General features: G+C 32.5%; 1 protein-coding gene across 1 annotated transcript; it reads left to right on the forward strand.

Moving 5' to 3' along the window:
- The first annotated feature begins 1,229 nt into the window (after window positions 1-1,229).
- Window positions 1,230-4,938, forward strand: LOC148226818 (uncharacterized). Its single transcript, XM_088204403.1, has 2 exons — window positions 1,230-1,956; window positions 2,029-4,938. The coding sequence occupies exons 1-2, from the start codon at window positions 1,349-1,351 to the stop codon at window positions 2,594-2,596; spliced, it is 1,176 nt and encodes a 391-aa protein (XP_088060529.1). The 5' UTR covers window positions 1,230-1,348; the 3' UTR covers window positions 2,597-4,938.
- Window positions 4,939-13,592: the final 8,654 nt, after the last annotated feature.

The raw sequence follows: 13,592 nt of genomic DNA on the forward strand, positions 1-13,592 counted from the left end.
TTAAAAAAAAAAAAAAAAAAAATTGCTTTTATATGCAAAATAAAATTCCAAACACTTTTTGCATACGACATTTTTCAGTAGGATTTGATTTAGCAAAGTTATGACACTTTGAATTTTTACGATAGCCGCCATTTTGAAAAAAAATTTTATATATTTTTTTTAAACATAACGTATAGGGGCTGCACGTTAGTTCTATGCGATATTAAAAATTAAAATTTTAATCTTCGAAACCAAGCAGTTAAGAGCGTTAACTCTTCCGAAAGTCTCAAAATGGCTAGTATGGGGGTACGATCGAACTGATACATCGCTTGTTTTCAAGCAAAAATATATATTTTTTATATTTTACTTAGATGAGCTTTAGGCTTCTTAACATTTCATGTATAGAGACCTTTTTGACAAAATTGAACACTACTGAGTAATAAGTGATTGAATTTTAATACTTGTCGCCATTTTGCAAAAAATTGACAAAATGGATTTTGCTAACAAACATACACAGGATGCTTAAGAATTCTATACTGTCACAAAATTTTGAAATTCAAATATGTATAAATAAGCTCACACTGACCTTAACTATATTGAAAATCTTATGAGCGTATGTATGGTGGGTCGATCGACTCATCACACTAAACGTGTTTTGAAAAAAAAATACTTTTATTTTTTAATTTTTAATTTTTTTGTATAGTATCGTAAGTATAGTTGAAAGCTCTATTTGGTATAAAAAATTCAAGTCAATTTCTTAAATAGAAGCTTCATACGAGCGTTAACTGTATGCAGAGTCGCATAAAAGCTCGTTCGAGGTCTCGGTCAATATATGGTAAGACTCGGTTTTTATTAAAAAAAAAATAATTAAAAATTGCTTTTATATGCAAAATAAAATTCCAAACACTTTTTGCATACGACATTTTTCAGTAGGATTTGATTTAGCAAAATTATGACACTTTGAATTTTTACGATAGCCGCCATTTTGAAAAAAAAATTTATATATTTTTTTTAAACATAACGTATAGGGGCTGCACGTTAGTTCAATGCGATATTAAAAATTAAAATTTTAATCTTCGAAACCAAGCAGTTAAGAGCGTTAACTCTTCCGAAAGTCTCAAAATGGCTAGTATGGGGGTACGATCGAACTGATACATCGCTTGTTTTCAAGCAAAAATATATATTTTTTATATTTTACTTAGATGAGCTTTAGGCTTCTCAACATTTCATGTATAGAGACCAGTCCACTCTGTGCTGTTGACGCGAGCGGTCGCATTCGCGCTTCGCTCCGTTATCGTACGAAGGACACCCCCGCTACCGTTCTGCAACGATAGACACGCCCACTGCAATTAGCTACAAAGACAGCGCCATGAAGAAGGCGCAGACGCGCAAGCGTTCTCTTGGAACGTTGAAGGCGTACCTAAACGCCTCACAATCAACTTCAGGCCTGCCAGACCACGAGTGGCAGGTACCCAAAAAGACATCGAAAGTTTCCCAGGATGCTAAGATGCCTCCGACCACGAGCCAAAACAGGTATGAAAAGCTTCCCGAAGTGATCGAAAGGAAGCAGCAGAGGATACCGCCTGTGATCGTAGAGATCACGGGAACACACCTCCAGACGATCGACTTGATTAAGTCGATCACAAAAACATCGAACTTCTCGTTGCGATACACGGGAAGTGGCAATGTGTCAGTACTTTGCGCGTCGTTTGAAGCACGCGCGTTGTTAATGGATGGACTGAAGGGCCAACGCGCCTTTCACACATTCACCGCCGACGACGATAAAACAGTGAAATCCGTGCTGAGAGGGCTCCCAGAGGTCCCCACCGAAGACATTGCCGCAGATCTCGAACGTCAAGGACTTAGCGTCGTCAAGGTGACGGCAATGAAGACCAAGACCGAGAAACAAGGAGACTCCAGGCTCTACCTTGTCCAGTTTCCGGCTAATACAACAACGAGCACTATAAGAAGCATCCGGTACGTTTGCTTCACCAAGGCCACGCTTGAAAAGTACAAGCGTAATAAGTTGCATTTAACGCAATGTTTCAGGTGTCAACAATTCGGCCACGCTGCAAGAAATTGTCAACGAGCTCCCAGGTGCGTCAAATGCCCCGGAAACCACGCCACGAACGAGTGCTCTAAGAAGGACCGAGAAGCACCCGCCATCTGCACTGGTTGTGGAGGAGACCATCCGGCCAATTTTAAGGACTGCCCTCGTAGGTTAGAATACCTACAGAAAACTCAGAAGAGACAACAGAGACCGACTCCCACTGTTCACTCGTCGCAGCCGAACAACATATTCAACCTCGAGCAAGCGCAATTTCCTGCACTGAAACCAACGAAACCAGCGTTGGTAAAAACCTCAACCACCCCAGCAGTGATCTCATCAGCCACTTCATGGAACGCCCAGGTTGGCGCCGCACCAGCACCAATAAACAAGGCGCCACAACGTCCCCAAACCAGGCAGCCTGAGGAGCCCCTCTCAGACACAATGCCAACTTCAGAGCTACGCAGGATGTTGCTCGTCCTTCAAGAAATCAGGACCAAGGCTGGAAAGTGTGCCAGCAAAATGGAGATCGCCTTGATGATGGTCGAATATCTCGATGTGCTCTTCTAAGGTGGGGCTCAACGTTTTGACGTGGAATTCACGCGGATTCCGAAATAAAACTGGAGAACTGGAACTGCTGATCAGTGAGTACAAAATTGATATTGTCGTAATCACCGAATCTTACCTCAAACCACACGTCAACGTTTTTATACCGAACTTTGTCTGCCTCCGGAGGGACCGTCTCTCAAGGCCAGGCGGAGGGGTCGCGATATTTGTAAAAAAATCAATTAAACACGCGCGCATTACAACAAACACGACTAATCTTGAAACTGTCGCGATACAAATTAAACACGATAATAAATTAATAATAATTGTCGCGGGGTATAATTCTCCCGGTGACAGGTTGCTTCGAGGTGACCTTGATGATGTGTTTCGTCTTGGAGAATCCGTGATATTAACTGGAGACTTTAACGCGAGACACATGCATTGGGATTGCCCCGGTACGAATCGATCCGGTAAATTAATCTTTGATTATTTACACGATACGGACACTACTGTAAATTTTCCGAAATCCCCAACGCATTATCCTACCAACCACACGACTCCGTCAATTCTGGACATAACGTTGGTCAAGGGTAATTCCCGGATTTCAAACATGCACTGCATCCAGGCTCTGTCCTCGGACCACCTTCCAGTATTCTTTACGTTGGACGGTGAGGTCGAGATGGTGTCTGAGGTCGTTTTCAATTATGCAAAGGCTGATTGGAAGCGATTCAGAAGCATAGTAGAGTCTCGGGTATTGATTAAACGACAGAATTATACCTCAAATGACACTAAAACTATTGACGATGATATTCATTACTTAACATCCGTGATCGAGCAGGCCAAAATATCATCAATTCCGTCGCGTAAAAATATTTGGAATAACATAGAACTCACCCCAGAAATAATTAAACGTATTAAAATTAAAAATAATATGAGAAAGCAATGGCACAAAAATAAATCGCCCCAACTTAAAACTCTAATTAACAAACTAACTGATGAAATTCGCGTTCAAATTCAAAACATCAAAAACGCTTCGTGGTCGCGTAAACTAAAAGCTTTGAAACCGGGAGATAATTCCTTATGGAGAATGACGAAATCGCTTAAAAATAAAAACTCAAATATACCACCTTTAAAAACCGGAAACAACGTAGCTAACACGACTCAGGAGAAGGTCGAGATTTTAGCTGAGACATTTTCTACATCTTATCAACTTACGCAAAATTACATTGACCAAAAAACCCAAAATAAAGTAGACCGGGCAATTAAAGATATTAGTAAAACTCCAATAGATAAAAAATCCATTAACCAAGTCGGCATATCAGAAATTCTTAGTATTGTTAAACGATTATCAAATAAAAAGGCTCCAGGTATAGATAAATTAGAGAATATATTGATTAAAAACCTTCCTTTTGTTTGCTTTAAGTACTTAAATAACATTTTTAATTCATGCTTATCTTTTGGATATTTCCCAATAATCTGGAAAACGGCAAAAATTCATCCGATAAAAAAACCTGGCAAAGCAGATAACATACCAATTAACTACCGCCCGATAAGTTTACTTCCCTCATTTAGCAAATTATTTGAAAAAATTATATTATCTCGATTAAAGGAATCTCTTAATAGCAAACTCATTAATGAGCAATTTGGTTTCCGCGAAAATCACTCGACTACGCATCAACTTAATAGATTAACAGAGCACATATCTGCCGATTTTAATATGAAAAAAAGTTCTGGTCTTTTATTATTAGATATGGAAAAGGCTTTTGATACAGTATGGCATGATGGATTAATGTATAAACTTTTAAAATATGAAACTCCCTATTACATTATTCACATGTTACGGTCTTACCTGAAGAATCGAAGCTATGTTGTTTCGCTAAATAATACATTTTCGACACCGCGTAAAATACCAGCTGGTGTTCCTCAAGGAAGTATACTTGGCCCGTTTCTCTTCATTCTATATACTAATGATATTCCAATGTTAAAAAATACTAAACTCTCAATGTACGCTGACGACACTGCAATCCTTACTAGTTCTTATGGTCTTAAACCTATTGCAGTTAAACTTCAAAAATCCCTTGAAAACTTAAAAAAATATTTTATGAAATGGAGAATTAAAATTAATCAAGACAAAACAGAAGCAATAATATTCACTAAACGTAGACAACCCTTGCCTGCACCCATTAAAAGTGAACAAGGGCATAACATTGAATGGAGAGCGAGCGTTAAATATCTGGGTATACACCTGGACTCCAGACTAAAATTCAATAAACATATAACTGAACTCCGGTCGAAAGGGCTCGGCGCCATTGCGGCTCTAAAATCAATATTTAATAGAAAAAGTGCGCTTACAATAAAAAATAAAATTCTAGTCTATAGACAATTAATCAGACCTGTTTTAACTTACGCTTGTTCAGTGTGGAGTAACGCGAGTAATAGTAATTTTAATAAACTTCAAGTAATTCAAAATAAAGCCATAAAAATAATTTATAATACACCGTTTTATACTAACCTTAAAAAACTCCACACCAAACATTTAATTCCTACCATTAAAGAATACTGTTATTATCAAACCGAAAAATACTATAAAAAAATCTCGCGAGACCACGCAAACCCACTAATTTCAAGAATCGGTGATTACGACAAAGCAAAACTTAAATTTAAATACAAACATAAAATGCCTAAGCACATATTGCTTTGATGCAGTTAAGCTCATCACAGTGTCATCAGTTTCAGGTCTACAGGGCTAGGTTTATTTACCTTTGTATGTGTTTTATTTTGTATATTATGTATTTTGTATAATTTGTTTTTCTCATCTGCTTCATTCTTTTCCAAAATTTTTTTTTTTTTTTTTTTTTGGATTTTTTTTTTAAATTTGTAAAAGGTTTTATGTATTTTTCCTTTAATTTAGTATATTCTCGTATAATTTATTATTCTTTTTATGTTATTGTATAACTTAACAATTTGTAAACAATGTAAATGGTTATGAACCAGTATTGTGCATTTAATATATCTGTATGCTATTTTACCTATGTCTATTTAAGAAATAAACTTTTATAATAAAAAAGCATATACTACATGTATAGAGACCTTTTTGACAAAATTGAACACTACTGAGTAATAAGTGATTGAATTTTAATACTTGTCGCCATTTTGCAAAAAATTGACAAAATGGATTTTGCTAACAAACATACACAGGATGCTTAAGAATTCTATACTGTCACAAAATTTTGAAATTCAAATATGTATAAATAAGCTCACACTGACCTTAACTATATTGAAAATCTTATGAGCGTATGTATGGTGGGTCGATCGACTCATCACACTAAACGTGTTTTGAAAAAAAAATACTTTTATTTTTTAATTTTTAATTTTTTTGTATAGTATCGTAAGTATAGTTGAAAGCTCTATTTGGTATAAAAAATTCAAGTCAATTTCTTAAATAGAAGCTTCATACGAGCGTTAACTGTATGCAGAGTCGCATAAAAGCTCGTTCGAGGTCTCGGTCAATATATGGTAAGACTCGGTTTTTATTAAAAAAAAAATAATTAAAAATTCCTTTTATATGCAAAATAAAATTCCAAACACTTTTTGCATACGACATTTTTCAGTAGGATTTGATTTAGCAAAGTTATGACACTTTGAATTTTTACGATAGCCGCCATTTTGAAAAAAAATTTTATATATTTTTTTTAAACATAACGTATAGGGGCTGCACGTTAGTTCTATGCGATAATAAAAATTAAAATTTTAATCTTCGAAACCAAGCAGTTAAGAGCGTTAACTCTTCCGAAAGTCTCAAAATGGCTAGTATGGGGGTACGATCGAACTGATACATCGCTTGTTTTCAAGCAAAAATATATATTTTTTATATTTTACTTAGATGAGCTTTAGGCTTCTCAACATTTCATGTATAGAGACCTTTTTGACAAAATTGAACACTACTGAGTAATAAGTAATTGAATTTTAATACTTGTCGCCATTTTGCAAAAAATTGACAAAATGGATTTTGCTAACAAACATACACAGGATGCTTAAGAATTCTATACTGTCACAAAATTTTGAAATTCAAATATGTATAAATAAGCTCACACTGACCTTAACTATATTGAAAATCTTATGAGCGTATGTATGGTGGGTCGATCGACTCATCACACTAAACGTGTTTTGAAAAAAAAATACTTTTATTTTTTAATTTTTAATTTTTTTGTATAGTATCGTAAGTATAGTTGAAAGCTCTATTTGGTATAAAAAATTCAAGTCAATTTCTTAAATAGAAGCTTCATACGAGCGTTAACTGTATGCAGAGTCGCATAAAAGCTCGTTCGAGGTCTCGGTCAATATATGGTAAGACTCGGTTTTTATTAAAAAAAAAAAAATTAAGAATTGCTTTTATATGCAAAATAAAATTCCAAACACTTTTTGCATACGACATTTTTCAGTAGGATTTGATTTAGCAAAATTATGACACTTTGAATTTTTACGATAGCCGCCATTTTGAAAAAAAATTTTATATATTTTTTTTAAACATAACGTATAGGGGCTGCACGTTAGTTCAATGCGATATTAAAAATTAAAATTTTAATCTTCGAAACCAAGCAGTTAAGAGCGTTAACTCTTCCGAAAGTCTCAAAATGGCTAGTATGGGGGTACGATCGAACTGATACATCGCTTGTTTTCAAGCAAAAATATATATTTTTTATATTTTACTTAGATGAGCTTTAGGCTTCTCAACATTTCATGTATAGAGACCTTTTTGACAAAATTGAACACTACTGAGTAATAAGTGATTGAATTTTAATACTGGTCGCCATTTTGCAAAAAATTGACAAAATGGATTTTGCTAACAAACATACACAGGATGCTTAAGAATTCTATACTGTCACAAAATTTTGAAATTCAAATATGTATAAATAAGCTCACACTGACCTTAACTATATTGAAAATCTTATGAGCGTATGTATGGTGGGTCGATCGACTCATCACACTAAACGTGTTTTGAAAAAAAAATACTTTTATTTTTTAATTTTTAATTTTTTTGTATAGTATCGTAAGTATAGTTGAAAACTCTATTTGGTATAAAAAATTCAAGTCAATTTCTTAAATAGAAGCTTCATACGAGCGTTAACTGTATGCAGAGTCGCATAAAAGCTCGTTCGAGGTCTCGGTCAATATATGGTAAGACTCGGTTTTTATTAAAAAAAAAATAATTAAGAATTGCTTTTATATGCAAAATAAAATTCCAAACACTTTTTGCATACGACATTTTTCAGTAGGATTTGATTTAGCAAAGTTATGACACTTTGAATTTTTACGATAGCCGCCATTTTGAAAAAAAATTTTATATATTTTTTTTAAACATAACGTATAGGGGCTGCACGTTAGTTCTATGCGATATTAAAATTAAAATTTTATTCTTCGAAACCAAGCAGTTAAGAGCGTTAACTCTTCCGAAAGTCTCAAAATGGCTAGTATGGGGGTACGATCGAACTGATACATCGCTTGTTTTCAAGCAAAAATATATATTTTTTATATTTTACTTAGATGAGCTTTAGGCTTCTCAACATTTCATGTATAGAGACCTTTTTGACAAAATTGAACACTACTGAGTAATAAGTGATTGAATTTTAATACTTGTCGCCATTTTGCAAAAAATTGACAAAATGGATTTTGCTAACAAACATACACAGGATGCTTAAGAATTCTATACTGTCACAAAATTTTGAAATTCAAATATGTATAAATAAGCTCACACTGACCTTAACTATATTGAAAATCTTATGAGCGTATGTATGGTGGGTCGATCGACTCATCACACTAAACGTGTTTTGAAAAAAAAATACTTTTATTTTTTAATTTTAAATTTTTTTGTATAGTATCGTAAGTATAGTTGAAAGCTTTATTTGGTATAAAAAATTCAAGTCAATTTCTTAAATAGAAGCTTCATACGAGCGTTAACTGTATGCAGAGTCGCATAAAAGCTCGTTCGAGGTCTCGGTCAATATATGGTAAGACTCGGTTTTTATTAAAAAAAAAATAATTAAAAATTCCTTTTATATGCAAAATAAAATTCCAAACACTTTTTGCATACGACATTTTTCAGTAGGATTTGATTTAGCAAAGTTATGACACTTTGAATTTTTACGATAGCCGCCATTTTGAAAAAAAATTTTATATATTTTTTTTAAACATAACGTATAGGGGCTGCACGTTAGTACTATGCGATAATAAAAATTAAAATTTTAATCTTCGAAACCAAGCAGTTAAGAGCGTTAACTCTTCCGAAAGTCTCAAAATGGCTAGTATGGGGGTACGATCGAACTGATACATCGCTTGTTTTCAAGCAAAAATATATATTTTTTATATTTTACTTAGATGAGCTTTAGGCTTCTCAACATTTCATGTATAGAGACCTTTTTGACAAAATTGAACACTACTGAGTAATAAGTAATTGAATTTTAATACTTGTCGCCATTTTGCAAAAAATTGACAAAATGGATTTTGCTAACAAACATACACAGGATGCTTAAGAATTCTATACTGTCACAAAATTTTGAAATTCAAATATGTATAAATAAGCTCACACTGACCTTAACTATATTGAAAATCTTATGAGCGTATGTATGGTGGGTCGATCGACTCATCACACTAAACGTGTTTTGAAAAAAAAATACTTTTATTTTTTAATTTTTAATTTTTTTGTATAGTATCGTAAGTATAGTTGAAAGCTCTATTTGGTATAAAAAATTCAAGTCAATTTCTTAAATAGAAGCTTCATACGAGCGTTAACTGTATGCAGAGTCGCATAAAAGCTCGTTCGAGGTCTCGGTCAATATATGGTAAGACTCGGTTTTTATTAAAAAAAAAAAAATTAAGAATTGCTTTTATATGCAAAATAAAATTCCAAACACTTTTTGCATACGACATTTTTCAGTAGGATTTGATTTAGCAAAATTATGACACTTTGAATTTTTACGATAGCCGCCATTTTGAAAAAAAATTTTATATATTTTTTTTAAACATAACGTATAGGGGCTGCACGTTAGTTCAATGCGATATTAAAAATTAAAATTTTAATCTTCGAAACCAAGCAGTTAAGAGCGTTAACTCTTCCGAAAGTCTCAAAATGGCTAGTATGGGGGTACGATCGAACTGATACATCGCTTGTTTTCAAGCAAAAATATATATTTTTTATATTTTACTTAGATGAGCTTTAGGCTTCTCAACATTTCATGTATAGAGACCTTTTTGACAAAATTGAACACTACTGAGTAATAAGTGATTGAATTTTAATACTGGTCGCCATTTTGCAAAAAATTGACAAAATGGATTTTGCTAACAAACATACACAGGATGCTTAAGAATTCTATACTGTCACAAAATTTTGAAATTCAAATATGTATAAATAAGCTCACACTGACCTTAACTATATTGAAAATCTTATGAGCGTATGTATGGTGGGTCGATCGACTCATCACACTAAACGTGTTTTGAAAAAAAAATACTTTTATTTTTTAATTTTTAATTTTTTTGTATAGTATCGTAAGTATAGTTGAAAACTCTATTTGGTATAAAAAATTCAAGTCAATTTCTTAAATAGAAGCTTCATACGAGCGTTAACTGTATGCAGAGTCGCATAAAAGCTCGTTCGAGGTCTCGGTCAATATATGGTAAGACTCGGTTTTTATTAAAAAAAAAATAATTAAGAATTGCTTTTATATGCAAAATAAAATTCCAAACACTTTTTGCATACGACATTTTTCAGTAGGATTTGATTTAGCAAAGTTATGACACTTTGAATTTTTACGATAGCCGCCATTTTGAAAAAAAATTTTATATATTTTTTTTAAACATAACGTATAGGGGCTGCACGTTAGTTCTATGCGATATTAAAATTAAAATTTTATTCTTCGAAACCAAGCAGTTAAGAGCGTTAACTCTTCCGAAAGTCTCAAAATGGCTAGTATGGGGGTACGATCGAACTGATACATCGCTTGTTTTCAAGCAAAAATATATATTTTTTATATTTTACTTAGATGAGCTTTAGGCTTCTCAACATTTCATGTATAGAGACCTTTTTGACAAAATTGAACACTACTGAGTAATAAGTGATTGAATTTTAATACTTGTCGCCATTTTGCAAAAAATTGACAAAATGGATTTTGCTAACAAACATACACAGGATGCTTAAGAATTCTATACTGTCACAAAATTTTGAAATTCAAATATGTATAAATAAGCTCACACTGACCTTAACTATATTGAAAATCTTATGAGCGTATGTATGGTGGGTCGATCGACTCATCACACTAAACGTGTTTTGAAAAAAAAATACTTTTATTTTTTAATTTTAAATTTTTTTGTATAGTATCGTAAGTATAGTTGAAAGCTTTATTTGGTATAAAAAATTCAAGTCAATTTCTTAAATAGAAGCTTCATACGAGCGTTAACTGTATGCAGAGTCGCATAAAAGCTCGTTCGAGGTCTCGGTCAATATATGGTAAGACTCGGTTTTTATTAAAAAAAAAATAATTAAAAATTCCTTTTATATGCAAAATAAAATTCCAAACACTTTTTGCATACGACATTTTTCAGTAGGATTTGATTTAGCAAAGTTATGACACTTTGAATTTTTACGATAGCCGCCATTTTGAAAAAAAATTTTATATATTTTTTTTAAACATAACGTATAGGGGCTGCACGTTAGTACTATGCGATAATAAAAATTAAAATTTTAATCTTCGAAACCAAGCAGTTAAGAGCGTTAACTCGTCCGAAAGTCTCAAAATGGCTAGTATGGGGGTACGATCGAACTGATACATCGCTTGTTTTCAAGCAAAAATATATATTTTTTATATTTTACTTAGATGAGCTTTAGGCTTCTCAACATTTCATGTATAGAGACCTTTTTGACAAAATTGAACACTACTGAGTAATAAGTAATTGAATTTTAATACTTGTCGCCATTTTGCAAAAAATTGACAAAATGGATTTTGCTAACAAACATACACAGGATGCTTAAGAATTCTATACTGTCACAAAATTTTGAAATTCAAATATGTATAAATAAGCTCACACTGACCTTAACTATATTGAAAATCTTATGAGCGTATGTATGGTGGGTCGATCGACTCATCACACTAAACGTGTTTTGAAAAAAAAATACTTTTATTTTTTAATTTTTAATTTTTTTGTATAGTATCGTAAGTATAGTTGAAAGCTCTATTTGGTATAAAAAATTAAAGTCAATTTCTTAAATAGAAGCTTCATACGAGCGTTAACTGTATGCAGAGTCGCATAAAAGCTCGTTCGAGGTCTCGGTCAATATATGGTAAGACTCGGTTTTTATTAAAAAAAAAATAATTAAGAATTGCTTTTATATGCAAAATAAAATTCCAAACACTTTTTGCATACGACATTTTTCAGTAGGATTTGATTTAGCAAAATTATGACACTTTGAATTTTTACGATAGCCGCCATTTTGAAAAAAAATTTTATATATTTTTTTTAAACATAACGTATAGGGGCTGCACGTTAGTTCAATGCGATATTAAAAATTAAAATTTTAATCTTCGAAACCAAGCAGTTAAGAGCGTTAACTCTTCCGAAAGTCTCAAAATGGCTAGTATGGGGGTACGATCGAACTGATACATCGCTTGTTTTCAAGCAAAAATATATATTTTTTATATTTTACTTAGATGAGCTTTAGGCTTCTCAACATTTCATGTATAGAGACCTTTTTGACAAAATTGAACACTACTGAGTAATAAGTGATTGAATTTAAATACTGGTCGCCATTTTGCAAAAAATTGACAAAATGGATTTTGCTAACAAACATACACAGGATGCTTAAGAATTCTATACTGTCACAAAATTTTGAAATTCAAATATGTATAAATAAGCTCACACTGACCTTAACTATATTGAAAATCTTATGAGCGTATGTATGGTGGGTCGATCGACTCATCACACTAAACGTGTTTTGAAAAAAAAATACTTTTATTTTTTAATTTTTAATTTTTTTGTATAGTATCGTAAGTATAGTTGAAAACTCTATTTGGTATAAAAAATTCAAGTCAATTTCTTAAATAGAAGCTTCATACGAGCGTTAACTGTATGCAGAGTCGCATAAAAGCTCGTTCGAGGTCTCGGTCAATATATGGTAAGACTCGGTTTTTATTAAAAAAAAAATAATTAAAAATTCCTTTTATATGCAAAATAAAATTCCAAACACTTTTTGCATACGACATTTTTCAGTAGGATTTGATTTAGCAAAGTTATGACACTTTGAATTTTTACGATAGCCGCCATTTTGAAAAAAAATTTTATATATTTTTTTTAAACATAACGTATAGGGGCTGCACGTTAGTACTATGCGATAATAAAAATTAAAATTTTAATCTTCGAAACCAAGCAGTTAAGAGCGTTAACTCGTCCGAAAGTCTCAAAATGGCTAGTATGGGGGTACGATCGAACTGATACATCGCTTGTTTTCAAGCAAAAATATATATTTTTTATATTTTACTTAGATGAGCTTTAGGCTTCTCAACATTTCATGTATAGAGACCTTTTTGACAAAATTGAACACTACTGAGTAATAAGTAATTGAATTTTAATACTTGTCGCCATTTTGCAAAAAATTGACAAAATGGATTTTGCTAACAAACATACACAGGATGCTTAAGAATTCTATACTGTCACAAAATTTTGAAATTCAAATATGTATAAATAAGCTCACACTGACCTTAACTATATTGAAAATCTTATGAGCGTATGTATGGTGGGTCGATCGACTCATCACACTAAACGTGTTTTGAAAAAAAAATACTTTTATTTTTTAATTTTTAATTTTTTTGTATAGTATCGTAAGTATAGTTGAAAGCTCTATTTGGTATAAAAAATTCAAGTCAATTTCTTAAATAGAAGCTTCATACGAGCGTTAACTGTATGCAGAGTCGCATAAAAGCTCGTTCGAGGTCTCGGTCAATATATGGTAAGACTCGGTTTTTATTAAAAAAAA

This window comes from Plectrocnemia conspersa, unplaced genomic scaffold, assembly GCF_051122295.1.
Source record: "Plectrocnemia conspersa isolate PC_06_02 unplaced genomic scaffold, ASM5112229v1 ptg000014l, whole genome shotgun sequence".
In the NCBI taxonomy this organism is placed as follows: Eukaryota; Metazoa; Arthropoda; class Insecta; order Trichoptera; family Polycentropodidae; genus Plectrocnemia; species Plectrocnemia conspersa.

Bases quoted from the DNA above. Each gene is read 5' to 3' on its own strand.
- LOC148226818 (XM_088204403.1), top strand. From the start codon at position 1,349: ATGAAGAAGGCGCAGACGCGCAAGCGTTCTCTTGGAACGTTGAAGGCG. The intron at 1,957-2,028 runs GTACGTTTGCTT...GCAATGTTTCAG, and splicing joins AGCACTATAAGAAGCATCCG to GTGTCAACAATTCGGCCACG.